Here is an 18,548-nt window from a genome sequence, read left to right as displayed (position 1 = left end):
ATTGCCCATCTGTAGATCTTCTTTGGAGAGATGTCTATTCGAGTCCTTTGTCCATTTTTTTTAATGGTGTGTTTTCTTTCCTCTCACAGATACCGCTCACAATGTTAGAACCTGAGTCATGGCTTGGGTGTGGAATGGGCCACAAAAAGCTGATCACCTATAAGGTTATGAGAAGAGAGAATAGGTCTCATGTGTCTCGGAGAGGTGAGCATTTTGCACATGAAATGAATACTAATCACTGCGTGGCATCTCACAAGAAGAACCTGCAAGCCACAAGGCTGGGCTTTTCTCTTTTTCCACAAGAGAGAAATGGACAGATTTAATCAAGATCCTTATTACCCGAATTGTGGGGTAAAATCAGAGGCTACAGACAGTAATGGAAACGTAGCATTCCTATCGCTTTCAACTAAGACATGGATGAGCTGTGTGGTGCTGACAAGTCTGTCCTCAGCCGCTCCCTGGCGAAGACGTCATCATCATCACTATTGTCACCATCGTGGTCGCTAACATCATCATCATCCCTCTCCTCATTACCATCGTAATGTTAAATACCGTTTTGTGGATTCCTTGCGCAGGCAGCTCTTCTTCCTCTCCTTCCTCCTCCTCTTGGGTAGTTCCATCTCTGTTTTTTGCTTTTGGTTTTTCCTCTGATTCCTCTGGTTCAGGATCAAAGTTGAAAGTGAAAAAGTTATAGGCTTCTTCGGCAGAAGGGAAGCCAGGTGGGACCTATGGAGAAGCAGTGAGGAATAGAACTTCAGACTGTGTAAGCTGCGGTGGGCGCCGCACAGTTCACAGCAGCTTGATGCTAATGGTACCGGGCACATTGGAGGCATCCTAAACGTGTCACCTTTGTCGAGGGCATGAGATTACCTGTCACAAACTTTAGCAAGTGCAACAGACAATTGGTGGCTTCCTCTAATACTTTCATGAGTTACCTTTTTTTATAAACCATCAACCATTCTAATAAGCAATTAATATCACATTTACAGCAGTAAAAGCTTTCGAAGAGATGATTAAAATACAAAAAAAAGTAGATTCGTTATTTTATAGGCCATGGCTGAGATAGTTTTGTTGAATTAAGAGTAATTCAGGACTTCGTTAACTTTTTTTAAATGTGTTTTTTCAGTTTAGATTCTTCTCGAGTTGGTACCCCTTTTTTTCCCCATAATGAAAGCTGGTACAACTTCAGAGCTGAACAAATAACACTTCCCGCTCTGCCATGTATACCTCCTCACCCAGTCAGGCAGTGTTCTAATCTCTCCTGCTAGATTCAAGCATTTTATTATTTATTTATTATTATTTTTAAAGGTTTATTTATTTATTTACTTTTGAGAGAAAGAGAGAGATAGTGGGCATGCATGTAAGCAGGGGAGGGGCAGAGAGAGAGAGTGAGAGAGGTAGAATACCAAGGCTCTGTGGCGTCAGTGTGAAGCCCAACTTGGGGCTTGAACTCATGAACCGTGAGATTATGACCTGAGCCAAAATCAAGAGTCAGACATTTAACTGACGGAATCACCCAGGCACCCCTAGCTTTAAACATTTTAAAAGTAAGAATCAGTTCTCATACTTTTCTCTTGCATAGTCCATGGCAGTAAGACTCAGGGTATGTATATGGGCATCTCTCATTGGATATATTTGAAAAACACAAACAGACCAACAAAAGACATTATTTTAAAAAGACAGGATTTCTCACCGGGGGTTTAGACTTGATTTTTTGTACAGAATCATGGAACTTTACTCTTGATTGACTTTGGGAATCATCTTCTTGTTGAGTCCTTCGAACCTCCTCCCCTGGCTATAGGAGAGGAAATAAGGATACATAGAACACATAAATCAAGAAACTAAAGATGTTCTAAAATAAACATGAACTATGAAAGAGGAAACCTCTGACCATTGGTGTTGACCACCATTCCTAAGGAATAAAATGCTTACAAATGTCAAATATATTTGAAGGTTAAGGTTGCTGAATATTTTCTTAGGCACTTCTGTGTCTCTCAAGACTAAACAAATATAAAATGTTATACTCAATAAGCTCTAACATGACAAATGCTATTTATTCTGCAGATCAATAGATTATGTCATTCACAGAGGACCATTTCCAAACAGTCTATGAAGAAAAGCATGAATAATGTCTGAATGTGACTAAATCTGACATACGGCCTCCAGGACACATGTTCTTGTGAGCCCCCGGACGGGTTGTTCTCGCTGGAAGCTGAGCTCTGCCTCCGACAGCTCAATGTGCTAATTATCACTATGGGGGCTCCCTTTGTCCTCTGGTGGCCAATCCACCAGGGAATGTCCTTGCTTGGTCCCCATCTCTGCTTCTAATGCACCCCTCCTAGAAGCTGGCGACTCCTTTCCCAGCCAGCACAATCCAAATGCCAAGCTTTCCTTTTGAGCGACTCTAAGCCATTCCAGGAGTATATCTAGATATTCATAATAAGAAGGGTCAAACTTATTCTACCTGCAGATTATTATCTGCACTGAGACTGTGTCACAGCATGAAATGACTTTCATCAGGGTGAATGGAATGTACTTTACCTCTACTGGGGCCTCTCTACGTATCCTTCCCAAGTCCTGCTTGTTTTTCCAGAGCATGCAAAGCTACTTCCTTTCTCAGACTACTCCCTCCTAAAATGAAATCTCTTTTCTAGAATCGTATTGTCTGAGGCATATTGGGTGCTGTTCTGTATAGCGTAGTAATCAAACCATGGACTCTGGAGTCTGATTGCCTGGCTTTGAATCCCAGCTCCATCACTTAACGGCTTAGGCCACTTACTCTGAGCATCAAATAAGGCAGTGTACCTAAAATATGCCCCTAGTCATGGCTCAATAATGGTGGGTCTTAGTATCACATTCTTAATTTTCTTCTTACATGTCTTTTATCTTCTTAGTTTGTATGTAAATCGTATGACTACAAATGTTTGATTTTAGTCTGCCAGAAACTAAAGCCTGCTGCAAGGGTCTTTTGTGCCTGATTTTTGTGGCTCGTTCTGAGAAGCTGTACCAAAGAAGAGGAGTTGGGAACTGGGGAGAATGAAACAGGAGGGAAAGCCAATTCTGGTGACTGTTACTGAGCTGGCTCATGTGGTGGCGACCAGGGCTGGAGCCCCGCTGAGGACAGTGCTTCTCAGAATTCCCTGCGTAGGACACAGAAGAGTGGATGCTTGTCTCATGACTTCTGTTCCCACTGTGCAAGACTTCCCCAGGCTCCTGGCCTTTTCAGTTTTGTGAAAATCTCAGAATGGCTGGGTGGGTCTCCACAGTCCAGTGACAAGAGCTAGAGATCTGTGGAACAGATAAAACAGGATGCTAAGAAATTTCTCCCAGATGTAGCTAGGTGTCCAGCATGGCCAGAATAAAAACTGTATCAGTCGGGGCACCTAACGGCTCAGTGAGTTAAGCGTCTGACTTTGGCTCAGGTTATGATCTCACGGTTTGTGGGTTTGAGCCCTGCATTGGGCTCTGTGCTGACAGTTCAGAGCCTGGATCCTGCTTCAGATTGTGTCTTCTCTCTCTGCCCCTCCCCACTCACGTTCTGTCTCTCTCTCTTTCAAAAATAAGTAAACATTAAAAATATAATAAAAAAATAAAAAGCTTTTTTAAAGAAAGAATGAGGCATTGGTTGGGTATAATTTATCATAATATTGAGAGAATATATGCCATTCCCATTTATGTAAAATTCTACATTTTTCCTTTGTTGTCTCATTTCACAGTGTTAAGTAAGATTCAATAGTTATGTGCCAACTCCAACCATATAAAAGTTGAAGCTGTCCTGGAGAATAAATCCCATGGTGCAATGCAAAATATGGACTTGTTGGTTTTGGTAAATTCCAGAATTTGATATGTTGTTTTGATGAGGAAAGAAGCAGATGAGTATTACCTAGTGTAAGGATAAATGATTTAAAAATATTAGAGTAGAGGGGCACCTGGGTGGCTCAGTCGGTTAAGCGTCTGACTTCGGCTCAGTTCATGATCTCATGGTTCATGGGTTCGAGCCCCGCATTGGGCTCTGTACTGACAGCTAGCTCAGAGCCTGGAGCCTGCTTCTGACTCTGTATCTTCCTCTCTCTCTGACCCTCCCCTGCTCATGCTGTCTTTCTCTCTCAGAAATAAATAAAACATTAAAAAAATTGAAAAAAATTAGAATAAAGAGCAGATTCCAGGAGGGCTTTCCAAAGCTCTGTCAAGTCTGATCCTCTCCTGAAACAGGGCTAAACCTTTCTCATGTGTTGAAGACACAATTCTGCTGCTCTCTGCCTCTGAATCCCCCACCTCCTATAGCCCATGGGACAGACTGGTGGGTTTGAAAATGTGGAAAGTAAGCCAAGAGGTCAACTACTGAGAGAGGAGAGCAGCTTGGCTCTGCATAGGCAAGCTTTAGCTTTCAGAGATCTGTGAGGAATGTTAAGAATAAAACATGAGATCTGACAGAAAGTCTAACACTGGTAGTTTAGAAAATAAAATCAGTAGGTTAAATTCCAGGCGGCCAAGTATGTGCATAGGGACAGTTTAGTGTTTTATGCATTTTGTTTCTTCCCATCTCTTCCTATACTTGCCTGGCTCAGAAGCTATTACATGCACACAATATAATTTCATTGGCGTGCTTCACTGCGATAGTGGTGGTTTTATCACAGTATATATAGTTGATATAAAAGTTTGTTATTTAACTTTTATGCAAATGTAAAATGATTTAAAAGTAAATCATATTGGTACATTAAAAAATAAAAAATATATTAGTACATTTAAGGCCATTAAGTGTACTTAAAATGACTGAGTGGGCACAGTTAAATTTTAAAGAGCTGTTATCTATAACATATTTGTATAATCTTAAAGTAATAAAGTGCATTCAATTTCAAGTCAGCAAATACTGAGTGCCTATCACCATATAGTCCATATGTCCAGCTAGGCATTTTTTCTCATCCTTGGATTTATTGTGTACTCTATGAAGGCTCTATAGTCCTCTTCTAATTTGAGCAAGACAGTCTAAAGTCCCATACTTTTACTATAGCACAAATATAAAATAAAGTAGTTCAAGCCTTAATCTTCTCTTCTAAACTACATTCAACATGTTTAAAAAATATTTTTAATGTTTTTATTTACTTCTGAGAGAGAGAGACAGCGTGAGCAGGGGAGGGTCAGAGAGAGAGGGAGACACAGAATACGAAACAGGCTCCAGGCTCTGAGCTGTCAGCACAGAGCCCAACGCGGGGCTTGAACCCATGCATGAACTGTGAGACTATGACCTGAGCCGAAGTTGGACGCTTAACCAACTGAGCCATACAGGCGTCCCACCATTCAACATTTTTGATTCCCTAAAAGACACCCTAATCTGGATTATCTTGCGGACACCTCAAATTTTTATATATTCTCGATACTGGTCAAGATACTGATCACGATATGTGATTTGCAAAGAATTCCTCACACTCTCTATTATCTTTTCCCTTTTTTGAGGATGTCCTTTGAAGCACAAACGTTTTTATTTTTGATGGAGTCCAATGTACCTATTTATTCTTTTGTTGCATGTGCTTTTTGAGTCATAGATGAGAAACCACTGCCTAAGTCGAGATGGCTCAAATTTTATATAAGCTAACCTCATGGCTGGAGTAAAGTGCCCTTTCTGTGGGCTCCAAATGGTTTCCAGCACAGAATTTAACCACCTTGTATATCCCCATTGTCCATTAATGTCTGTCATCCCCACTGGGCTCTTCCAGGTTGGGCAATTGCCATCATTGGTAACATTGTGTGCTCAGAGCCCATGGGACACCAGCTGGGAAGGAGTCTGTTATAGACGCTAGCTGGGCAATACATAGGCTGTGCCAAAGAATCAGGTCTTGGGACAGTGAATCAGGCCCACAAATGAAGGTATAATTCTGGTCATGTCTAGTGGAGGCTGACTATTCAAATGTTCTGCTATTTCCACTTTGATATTTCACGTGTTTTAGACATTTGTGTTTTGCTTTGTTGTCATATAAAATGGAAAGAAACTCTAAAGAGAATAAACAGAGGTTGGTGCTGGTGACTTTGGATTACTGACCAAAGTATTCCCAACTGGTTTCTCCTTTTCCCTCTTACTCTCCAGTCTCTAACAATTGCTAACACATAGAGAGGGCTTACCATGTGCCGGACATTGTTGAGAAGAGTGTAACATGTATGACTCCACTGAATCCTCAAAACAATACTACGAATTAGGTTCTAGTAGTATCACCTTTTACAGAGGTGGGAAGTGGGGTCCAGAGAGTAGATAAATTACATGCCCAAGGTCACACAGTTGGTGAGTGAGGTTGCCAAGATTTAATGCTGGGCAGCTAAGGTCCAGCATCTGGGTTCTCTCCTTTGCTCAATAGGATATAAATGGACTACTTTTTTGACATTCCCAGTGGATTGAGGTATATACACCAAGAAATATGCCTGTGAGATGTTCTGTTAAAAGCCTGAGATCAGGTCTGAAAAACAGGCAGCTGAATCAACTGTTAATGTAAATTGGCTGTTTTGAACCCTCATCCATGGTATCTAAACCCAACATTGGACGAGAAAAAAAAGACCAGTGGAGTCCAGCCTGTCTGTCACAACTTCACAGGAAAGGAGTGACTCATTCCTGCTGGGTCAGCCATCCTTTCAGGGAAAGCTGCCATGCAAGGGGGTCTCTGAGCCACAAAATGACCTCTACAAACCTCCCCCCTCCCCCTTCCTGCTCACTCAGGTTTACTCTTCCCTTTGGAAAGTTAAAAAGCCTCTGCTGGCCAAATCAGACTTTAAAAGGCACCATCATGAGTAACTTGAATCTAAAGAAATATAAAAATGAAACTGAATATTAAAGCTATTTCATTTTCTAGGCCAAAATTTACAAGCCTGATGCCTTTCCTTCTTCTCTGTAGTTGGCTAAGGTAAACATGCATGTTTATCTCATTCAGTGTGCCTTACAACTCATTTTTTTAAAACCAGGACTGTGTGTGTGTGTGTGTGTGTGTGTGTGTGTGTGTGTTGTGTGTGTGTGTAGAGCTAAAACCATCTAGTATTGTTATGGTTCCAAGGCTGGGCTAAAAGCAATTTTACATATCACTTTCACCTCACTCACCCAAATTCACTCTGACAACCACTTGGGACCATCAAGGAGGAAAAAACAAGGAAAGTTTGTTTGAAAAGCCAATGGAATGGAAGATGAGTTACCACCGAGATCTGAGAGTCCCTGGATTAGCTAAGTGAAGACCGAGAGCATTAGCCCTGTCCTGATGGAAGTGACCTCGAGGCCATCAAGGCCAGGTTGTGTCTGAAGTTACAACATCTTACTTCACTTCTCTGCTCGATTTCTCCTTTCCTATCATATCCAGTTCAGAAATATTTATTTCTTAAAATATTTTAAAAATACAACTTTTCTGAAAACAAACAAAAAAAAAAAGGAAAAGAAAAGGCAGTTGATGTTTGCTTCCTGTGTTGCTTTGCAAATTGGCTGTGTGGGCAGAGGGCAAGGAGAGACTAAAGAGAGAGGCAGATCATTCTAGATTGGTAGCTGACAGTTTTAATAAGCAAGGGAACTTATGGTGCATGCCTGGGGTGGCTGTAACAGAAGGAGGCCCCCACACCTGCCTGCCAAATCTTAAAAGTTTGGACAGAGGTCCTAACTGGGTTCAGTCAAGTATACCAGACAGATGGTCAACACCACATTTCTGTCTCAAGGCTGTACCCCCTGGGGCAGCTTCTGGGAATGGGGAAGGCAAGTGGAGCACACATTTCCATGACTGGGGAGGGAGTGAGGAGCTGCCAGTTGCCTGGGTCCAGCTCGCAGGTCAACCAGCGGTCACGTCTTTTTGATGACCTCTTCCAATACCTCAAATCCATAGAATGGTTCTTAGGGGATATAGAATACAATAGATATAAGTCAAGGTCCCGCTCACAAAAAGCAATAAATATTCTGTAAGCCAAGGGAGTATATTTTTACTTCTACAACGTGAAGCTTTACTTGGGATATCATATTCATGGTCCATGCACAAGTGAGAGCTGCCATGATTTTGTGAAATGACTATCAATCAGAAAGTGTAGATAAGCTCAGATATAAGTGACCAGACCCTCCTATCATTTAGCCCATCTGGCCAGACACTGGGACTCAGACATCTACCAACATAACTGAAGTGTTTGTGTCAAGCTGATGGGATATTAGGTAGTTTTTCTTTATTTTCCAATATTTTAGATGTATGATTCTTGCAAGGAAGAAAATAATGGGAATCAAAGAAAAATAAATGTCTTCTCAGCAGAGTGGAGCAATAAACTGTCATAAAGCCATTTCATCAGACCCACAGTGTTCCTACTCAAAAGCCATGGGCCACATCTCATGTGCACGGCTGTAACTTTCCTGTAGTAATGCAGTCTTTGGTTTGTTTGGCAAATTTGTTTGATATTTGTTTGATAAATTTGGCAAAATTTTATGACATCTCATTACAGAAAAAGAGAAGTCATCCTTTAAGCAATCAGTCAGTGGTCTTTCCACAGAAATTCCTTCACACTTGTGTTTCTTTGTCTCATTAGTGAAAAACAACCCAAATCGTCATCATCAACAACAAACAGTTGGACTAGATCTGCGAACATTCACTGAGCCATTGGCTCTGTTCTTGCCTTCCTTCTTCCGCCCTCTTACAGGCTTGTCTTTCATCTACTTCCTTTTTAAAACTTGTTTTTTAATGTTTATTTTTGAGGGAGAGAGAGTGAGCGAATGAGCGAGCAAGAGAGAGAGAGAGACAGAGAGAGAGAAACAGAACGCAAGCATGGGAGGGGCAGAGAGAAAGGGAGACACAGAATTGGAAGCAGGCTCTAGGCTCTGAGCTGTCAGCACAGAGCCTGATGTGGGGTTTGAACCCACAAACAGTGAGATCATGACCTGAGATGAAGTTGGAGGCCCAAGTAACTGAGCCACCCAGGGGTCCCAACCCTTCATTTACTTCTGATAAGACTTTCTATCTTGTACTGCTTTCTGGCCTCCTCATGGGCCAAATGTCAAGACCTTCCTCATTCAGTCTTCTGTCAGGAAACAAAGGCCGCTCAAAACTTCAACACTCACTGCAGTAGAAATAGGTTCTAAACTTGTTTCTCCAGGCCTGGTTCTTTCCTCTGCATGTATCTCTAGAGGTGCACACATGGAGATGCCCCCCTAGGCCCTCAGATTCAAACAAAAATCACTTCTGTGCATTCAAACCACCTCCCCATCCTATGGCCGACTGCTTTCCATGGCTCGTAGAAAACCATCAAAGCTTTTTAGTGTGACATTCAAGGCCCCCACTATTCCACCCTACTTTCCTCCTGCACTCCTATCTCTCTCTGCTTCCCAGCAAATCTCCAGATCCACAAAAGCTGACCAATGCGACAGCCTGGGAATGAAAGAGCTGGAATCAGATCCCGACTCCTCCACACTCATGCCCTGTTACCTGAGGATGGCCTTGCAGCTGCTTTGAACCTCAGTGTGCTCATCTGTCAAATGTCAATGAAGACAGTAGAACCCACCCCATAGGGGAGCCAGAATAATGACCCGGTAACATGAGAAAAAGACCTGGTGAAACAATTGGCATTGAGTAGGACTCTATAAATAGTAGCTATGATGAGTATTAATAAGCACTGAATGCCTCTGTGCATAGATCTGTTCTCGAAATTTTTGCTGGAAATGTTATATTCTATTTCACCATCTTTGATCACAAAGTAGAGAAGTACCGTTTCTCACCTCTGTGCCAAACTCGGTCTCCAATTCTTTCTCACTGGGACTCTTTAAGCGCCTGGGCCGAGGGGTGGGGATTTCCTGCAGCAAAGTGCTTTCTGCTTTAGACTAAAAAGGCAGACAGAAAATTACTGCTGAATAGTGTCAGTAATGCCGCAAAAACCTCAGTCACCATCTCGAGAGCAAACAGTCACTACAAACTACATGCTGCACTTCCTCAAGAGATAAGAGCAAATGAAATGGTTAAGAAAAATGACATTAAGTTCTTCTTAAGTCTAATTTTCCACCTGTGCCGATGTTAAATACTACATTAATATTTAAAACACGAAAAACAAATTTAATGGCATTCAAATCCACGCCATTTTGAGCAAACACAGCATTCTAGACAAGACATGAAGAACTGCAATCAGCACTGAACAAAATATTCATGTGGTTTTTCTCACCCTTGCAGCCTGTAATTTCTCCCTCATGCGTTCCCTCATGGAAAATTCTGCAAAGCCCATTCTGGAAGTTGAAGGGATTGGAGGTAAGCCTAAAAAAATACAGGAAAATTACTTTAAACTACATCTTTTTTTTTTTTTCCAACAGGAAGATTAGATCAAAAACTAACAGGAGAATGTAATTTTATTTTGCAAATTTAGAACTTCATACAAGCAAAGATGAGATAATGCTGACAGCCGTCCATTTGACGTAATAAGTACATGTCTTGGCTTCTTTGTGACTAACAGGGAAAATACGGTCTTGCCAGAAATGCCACATCGACTTAACGAAGAATAAAAGGAATGACACTCAACTCTTCAAGGCACAAGCACACCGATTCAATTACCATTGGGCAGAGACTTTCAAACCTGTTGAATTGAGAAACAGGCTTGTAGGTGAATGGATGGCTAATGAGTTCAAGGTTCACCTTTCAACAGAGCTGATAACTCCAATCAGAGAAACCTTTCTAAAGGCCCAAGCCATTGACCTTGGCTAAATCATAGACACGGCATGTATTTTGAACATATTATTAAATATATATGTAGGGGTACCTGGGTGGTTCAGATGGTTAAGTGTCCGACTTTGGCTCAGATCATGATGTCAACAGTTTGTGAGTTTGAGCCCCGCATCAGGCTCTGTGCTGGCAGCTCAGAGCCTGGAGCCTGCTTTGGATTCTGTGTCTCCCTCTCTCTCTGCTCTACCCCACCTCACACTCTGTCTCTCTCTCGATCTCAAAAATAAATAAATATTAAAGATAAAAAAAAAAGAAATGGTCTTTGACATTCTTTTTTAACTTGCTTAAAAAATCATCAAACCACTACTTTCCATTTTAAAGATCATGTAAACATGGCAGGTCATATGCATTGTTACATATACTGAGGGTCCCAAGAATTTTCCTGTCTGCCACTGGCCACACTGTGAACTTACATACTTGTGTGATTATTTGGTTAATACCCATTTCCTCCTCAGGTTCCTTGGTCCCCAGCCACACAGGGCAGGCACATGGCAAGTGTCACGAAGTGTGTGGGGTTCCCTGATCGGACAAAGGTGGGCTTCTGGACTGGCGCTTACTGCTGCTCCTGTTCTCTGGCTGGCCAATCCTTGTTTCTGCCCCAGAGAAAAATCCTTTAATAGTCAACAATAACGTCTTTAAATATGAAACCGTACCTTATTTATTTACTTCCCCTCCTTAAAAAAAAAAAAAAGAAATCCAGTTTTTCAAGTTTACTTAAAATAGCTACCACCTAATTCACTAGAATAATTTTACGAATTTGTATTTAAATGAGAGACAAGATATTTTATTAGACATTATCTCTTCTGAAAAAAGAAAAAGAAGTGGCTTTCTCTAGGATTACTTTTTTTAAAAAGATTTATCTAAAAAAGTTTATTTCTGTATTTTGAGAGAGAGAGAAAGGGAGAGAATCCCAAGCAGACTCTGCACAGTGTCAGTGCAGAGCCCGATGTGGGGCTCGAGCTCACAAACCTCTAGATCATGACCTAAGCCAAAATCAAGAGCCTGAGGCTTAACCAACTGAGCCCCTCAGGCGCCCCTGTAGGATTACTTTGAAAACCCATGAGAGATTTTGAAATGGTAAAAAGCAGTTCTTGTCTGATATTTTGGAGTCTGATAGTGAAAGACATTTCAAGGGTATAGAGATTCTCAAGTCTGGTCTGCACAACTAGCTGGGGAAGTGTCACTTTCCCAGCTAGAATGTGCTCCACTTGAGGGCAAGGACTGTGTTGGGGACCTTTGTACCAGGCACTGTGCAACACTAAATCAGTGAAGAAAAACATACAAAGGAAGCATGGGGGCATGAGGGAGAGGATACAAACAAAATAAACGTAATCCTTATTTGGACGCAACCTGATGTGATAACTGTTTTTTCCAGATAACACGATGAACGTGATATTCATGGAAAACCATGTGTGCCAATCCATCCCCTTGGACATAATAACTGATATAGATTTGGTGCTTTCATTTTTATCTGGCTAGAATAAAGCAGTGTTTCTTTAAACAACTAGAGCTAAAATAACCCTCATAAGACATTTCCCCCCCTAATTTTATTGTCAGTTACTCCACTACATTACTAATCTGCTATGTGATCCCAAGCTGTCTATTTTTCCCGCCCAGGGGATAAGCTCGGACTTGCCAAGCTTGAAGAAGCGTATGATCTCACATTTACATACATAGACTCTTTGACACAGCTGAGCAAACCTGGCATAAATAAAGTCTCCACAGCATCAACTAGGAAGAGGATGATGAAAATAATTTAAAAAATATTATTGACTTGGAGACATGCAAGAGCTTACGGATAATGAGAGAATAAGACATTCTATTAAGCTTATGTACATAATGTCAATTGGTATGAAATATGAATTTCCTTGACAAGGTGTTCTTTCTTTCTTTTTTTTTTAATGTTTATTTTTGAGAGAGAGAGAGAGAGCACAAGTAGGGTGGGGCAGAGAGAGAGGGATTCAGAGAATCTGAAGCAGGGTTTAGGCTCTGAGCTGTCAGCACAGAGCCTGATGAGGGGCTCGAACTCATGAACTGCAAGATCATGACCTGAGCTAAAGTTGGACTCTTAACCAACTGAGCCAACAAGGTGTAATTTCTCATGGAAGCACCAAGATGACGTCCTCACAAGGCTTCCCGAGAAACCTGTTCATCCCGAGGCTTCAGCAGCCTCCCGTTTGCAAATGTTTCCAGATGTTCTCTGTCTCCTTTATCCTCTCACCCATACTCACCATATGCATCTATCTCTCTGGACAGGTTTTGTGAAATGGTGGACACTTTTCATTTTTCTCTTAACCACTTCTATACATCTGACCCCTCAGGAAATACACCACTTTCTAAGAAGATAAGCACTGCATTTTGAAATAGTGTATCTCCCTCTCTCTCTCTGCCCCTCCCCTGCTCATGCTCTGTCTCTCTATTTCTCAAAAATAAGTAAACATTATGGGGTGCTTGGGTGGTTCAGTTGGTTGGGTGTCCAACTTCGGCTCAGGTCATGATCTCATGGTTCATGGGCTCGAGCCCTGTGTTAGGCTCTCTGCTGACAGCCAGCTCAGAGTCTGGAGTCTGTTTTGGATTCTGTATCTCCCTCTCTCTCTGACCTTTCCCTGCTCATGCTGTCTTTCTCTCTCTCTCTCAGAAATAAATAAAACATAAAAAATAAGTAAACATTAAAATTTTTTTAAAAATAAAGAGTACTCTTTCTAAATGTTTTTATTGATTTGTTTTACTTGTTATGATTAATAAATATTTATCAAATTGCTTAGTACCTTTATGTTTTCATCAGTTGTGTACTATTGATAATTGTAATAATAGCACAATCAAACATTCAGTTTGTTAGGGGGCACCTGGGTGGCTCAGTTGGTTGAGTGTCCGACTTAGGCTCAGGTCATGGTCTCACAGTTCGTGGGTTTGAGCCCCATGTCAGGCTGTGTGCTGACAGCTCAGAGCCTGGAACCTGCTTTGGATTCTGTCTCCCTCTCTCACTGCCCCCCCCCCCCGGCCCGCTTGCGATTGGTCTTTGTCTCTCTCGAAAAAAAATAAACATTAAAAAATTTTTAAAATTCAGTTCGTTAGTATGGTGAGCAATGAAAGACTTTTAAACATAGAAATAGGTTACTTAAAATTCTTGTGGGGAGGGTTGGAATGAAGGAACTCAAGAAAAAAGGGGAATGGTGTCAAATTTCTAACTGTTCAGGGATTGCTTCTGGTTTTTGAAGGAGATGGCAGTGGTCGTCAAACGAATGTGCTGTATATGCCATATAGATTCTTTTGGATAACTTTAATAGTGATATAACATTTTTATTTTTAAAAATCAGTATTTATATTAATATATTTATATTTCATTACTATTTAAATACTATAAATAGTATTTAAAATTCTGTCATTTAAAATATGACAGAAATTTTTTTTTTATGGCAACTTACATATAGCGTAATTCTTATTGGGACATTGGACAAGAGGGTTGAAAGAACTTGACCTGGCCTGCCTTTTTAAAAAATGTTTATTTATTTTTGAGAGAGAGACACACACACAGAATCTGAAGCAGGCTCCAGGCTCTGAGCTGTCAGCACAGAGCTCAATGCAGGGTTCGAATTCATGAACTGCGAGATAATGACCTGAGCTGAAGTCGGACACTGAACTGACTGAGCCACCCAGGCACCCTTGACCGGCCTCTCCTAATCCCCAAATGATCTCCTCTGCTGTTATAAAATTCCTGGATAGAATGTAAATATAGAGTCGGGGTGTTGGGAGAACATGGGACAGAAGCCAGCTTGACCTCAGTAGGAAAAATTGGAGAGGAACAGAGGTAATATCCCCAAGGCTTGAGAGGAAAAATGTGGTGAGTTGGACAATCACTTGGACTGTCACCGACTCTAACTGCCTTCACATGGATGAAGGAAGGTGGAGTATCTTTCCAGCCACTGTCAGCCCTCTGTGAACATAGGGTGTCTTCAGCCATCACACAGAAAAAACCAGCACGAGGAAAGGGCCTCGGGTTAAAGGTGGTTGTCCTTAGGGTGTAAGAATGTGGGTGATTATTGTCTTTTATTTCCTTCTCCTGATTTTCTTTTTTTTTTTTTTAATGTTTTATTTATTTCTAGGAGACAGAGAGAGAGACAGCATGAGCAGGGGAGGGTCAGAGAGAGAGGGAGTCACAGACTGAAACAGGCTCCAGGCTCTGAGCTGGCAGTCAGCACAGAGCCCGACGCGGGGCTCGAACCCATGAACCGTGAGATCATGACCTAAGCGAAAGTCGGACGCTTAACCAACTAAGCCACCCAGGTGCCCCTCCTTCTCCTGATTTTCTAATTTTTATCAAACAGAGGAGAATCACTTGTGAAAATTTTACTACATAAAATGAAAGTCAAACAGGCTGAGAACAGCGGGTTGTGTGCTGTGTTAGGAGCTTCAGCGCTGCTGATAGTTCATATTTGCTGAGGGGTCTGGAGGGATTTCTGTAGTCACTTTCTTCTTTTCTGCTCCTTTATTTCATAGCCTCCTTAACATTTCCATTTTATGTTAACTGAAAACATGGGGCCCTTATTCCGGTGCATGTCTCCTAACTCAGGGGTGCTGCATCCCCAGATTGTGACTCTGCCCCATGATCCTTCCCACATCTCTGTGCGTCAGCTTGGAGTTGTTTTGGGCCGAATGCTTTTGTCTGCTCAGAATTCATATGATGAAGCCCTCACCCCCATGTGATGGTATCTGGAGGTGAAGCCTAAGGGAGGTAATTGGGTTTAGGTGAGGTCATGTGGGTGGGGCTCCCAAGATGATTTTAGTGTCCTTCTAAGAAAAGAAAGCCCAGAACTATGGCTCTCTGTGTCTCCACCATGTGAGGATACAGTAAGAAGATGGCCTTCAGCTAGCCAGGAAGAGAGCTCTTACCAGGAACCAAATAATCCTGAGGTGTGATCTCGGGCTTCCCAGCCTCCATAGCTGTGGGAAATAAATGTCTGTTGGTTGAATCACCAGTCTATGGTATTTCTTTTTCTTTTTTTTAAATGTTTATTGATTTTTGAGAAAGAGAGAGACAAAGTGTGAACAGGGGGGTTTGCAGAGCGAGAGAGGGAGACACAGAATCTTAAGGAGGCTCCAGGCTCTGAGCTGGCAGCACTAAGCCCAACATGGGGCTTGAATTCGTGACTGGGAGATCATCACCTGAGCCGAAGTTGGACACTTCACCAACTGGGTCACCCAGGCATCCTTCTATGGTATTTCATTATAGCAGCTGGAGCTGATGTAGATGAGGATCATCAGTTTGGGCAAGACTGGGCCTGGCCAGTCCTGCCTTCTGCCTCTGGGTTCCAAAATCATCACGGTGGTGGGATAGGGCAAGGGGGCTTCAGACAGGGCTAAGATTCTGAAAAGTGGATTCAGAGATATATTTTGCCATGCAAATTCTGCCTACGGATGAGGCTTCCACATTGCTTTGGGCAGAGCAAATAAAAAGTAAACCTCCTTCAGCAGGGCCAGGGACTGCATGAGAGATGCCTGAGTGTCCTCAGAACAAGCTTTGTAACTTCCAAGAGGGGAATTAACATGTAAAGCTTCTGAACTTGATGTATTTTTGTAGGCATTAATCTCTGTCTGGATAATAGCATTCTACAAAACCCAATTTTGGGCATGCTAGATTTGAGAATCTTCTCCAGTTTTCAAACATTCGGCTGACAAATACATACTGGGCACCTATTATGTGTACAAGGCACGAAGGATAGAATGGTGAAAAAACAAACAAATCCTTATCTTCATGGAGTGTATTTTCTGGCAGAGAAGGGAGACCACCAACAGGCAGTATATTTAGTATGTCTGATGGCAATAGGTAGTATGAAGACAAATAAAACAGGATCAGGATTAAAGAAGGCCAGAAGGGAGGGGTGTAGTGCAGTTTTAAGTGGAGTGGCCAAGTAAGGGCTTCAAGGTGACATTGGATCAGGTAAAGGAAATGAGGGATTAAGTCATGTGGATGGCTGGGGGATGGGCACTTTAGTTATAAGTAGTATCTGATGACAGGGCCATGCCTGATATAGGAACAGAGCAGAAAGGGGAAACAGAAGGGTGGGAAATGGAATCCCAGGGTGTCAGGTCATAGGGATAAGGTGGAAGCAAACGCTGCAGGTCATCCTACAAAATTTGGCTGAAACTCTGAGTCAGGTAAGAACCACTGGAGGGCTGGAGCAGAGGAGCAACATGACCTTGCTTTTCTAAGACCATTCTGGCTGCTGCAGTGAGAACAGAAGCCAGTGCATCAGCTGAGACACCGTGCAATACTCCGTTTGGGAGCTGAAGATGGCTTGGATGGGCATTGGAGTGGTGGCTGTGGTGGAACATAGGTCTACTATGAAGGTAGAGCAAATAGGACTTATGGAGACATATGAATGGGGGCAGATAAAGACAGGAGTTAAGGGTGACCCAAGCCATGGAAGAAATGGGATGTGGTTAGTGAGATGGGGAAGACTGTAAGACCAACAGGTTGGGAGGAGGAGATTAGGAGCTCAGCTTCAGAGAAGTAAAGTTTGAGTTGTCTCAGGTCAGATCATAGACCTCGCTAAATGTAAGAGCTAAAAGCATAAAACTTCTAGAAGAAAATATAGGAGAAAAATTTCATGAACTTGGCTTAGGCAAAGGACTTTTAGATATAATCCCCAGTGCACAATCCAATAGAGAAAAAAAGTGATACACTTGACTTCAAATGACATGATTAAGAACATGAAAAGAGAGGTGCCTGGGTGGCTCAGTTGGTTGAGTGTCCTAGTCTTGATTTCGGTTCAGGTCATGATGCCAGGGTCATGGAATCAAGCCCTGCATCAGACTCTGTGCTGAGCATGGAGCCTGCTTAAGATTATCTCTCTCTCCCTCTGCCACTCTCCCCCACTTGGCATCCTCTCTCTCAAAAAAAAAAAAAAAAAAAAGAAGAAAAGGAAATGAAAAGATAAGATAAGATATTTACTTGGAGAAAATATCTGTGGATTATATACTGATAAAGTACTTGTATCCCAGAATGTATAGAGAACTCTTAAAACTTCACAGTAAGACAAAGAATCCAGTTAATAATGAATGAGCAAACATTTAAATAAACATTTAACTAAGATGATACAAAAATGGCTAATAGTGAAAAAATATTATTATTAATCACCGGAGAAATACAAGTTAAAAGCACGTGGAAATACCTTTATACACTCTATAAAGACCAATGATACCAACTGTTGGCAACTCTCATGAACTGTCAGTCTGAAAGTAAATTGACAAAGCCATTTTGTAAAACGGATTGGTAGTTTCTTAAAAGTTAAATATAAATGCATCATATGACCCAGAAATTCTACTACTTATCAAAAGGAACGAAAACATACATCCATGCAAAGACATGTTGCAAATGTTCTTAGCAGCATTATTCATAGTAGCCCCAAACTGGAAATAATTCAAATGTCCATCAACAGGTGAATGAAAAAGTAAAAGGTGGTATATCTGTATGATGGAATACAATTCAGCATTAAAAAGGGATGAAATGTGGATAGATGCTACAACATTTATGAATCTCAAAAATCATTATGCTAAGTGAAAGAAGCCAGACACAAAACACTGCATACTTTATGATTCTGTTTCCAGAAAATGTCTGGAAAAGCCATACTTATAGGGATATAAAACAAACCACTGTTCGTTGAGGGCTCGGGTGGGAGACAGGATTAACTGTAAATAGGCACAAAGGAAATTTCCGGGGTAATGACATGTTCTAAAACTGGACTATGTTGATGATTGTCCAAATCTATACATTTTCTGAAAATCATTGACAGTGGGTGAATGCTATGATATGCACATTATACTTTAATAAGGTTATTAAAAATTTGAGTTGTC

The 18,548-nt window shown here is 41.5% G+C and overlaps 1 protein-coding gene across 4 annotated transcripts in view; it reads right to left on the bottom strand.

The window, feature by feature from the left end:
• The window catches only part of CC2D2A (coiled-coil and C2 domain containing 2A), a 132,993-nt gene that overhangs the window by 91,417 nt on the left and 23,028 nt on the right, over positions 1-18,548 (bottom strand). For all 4 annotated transcript variants that reach the window (XM_039241550.1, XM_039241554.1, XM_039241551.1 and 1 more), the window contains 4 exons: positions 10,144-10,232; positions 9,707-9,808; positions 1,694-1,795; positions 553-726 (listed from right to left, as the gene is read on the bottom strand). In XM_039241550.1, coding sequence (XP_039097481.1) covers positions 553-726; positions 1,694-1,795; positions 9,707-9,808; positions 10,144-10,232 — 467 coding nt within the window. The remainder of the gene's footprint in view (positions 1-552; positions 727-1,693; positions 1,796-9,706; positions 9,809-10,143; positions 10,233-18,548) is intronic.

This window comes from Hyaena hyaena, unplaced genomic scaffold (assembly GCF_003009895.1).
Source record: "Hyaena hyaena isolate Hyena2069 unplaced genomic scaffold, ASM300989v1 scaffold_195, whole genome shotgun sequence".
In the NCBI taxonomy this organism is placed as follows: Eukaryota; Metazoa; Chordata; class Mammalia; order Carnivora; family Hyaenidae; genus Hyaena; species Hyaena hyaena.
The sequence above is the reverse complement of the archived record's forward strand: the minus strand, read 5'-3'. Positions and strand labels throughout refer to the sequence as shown.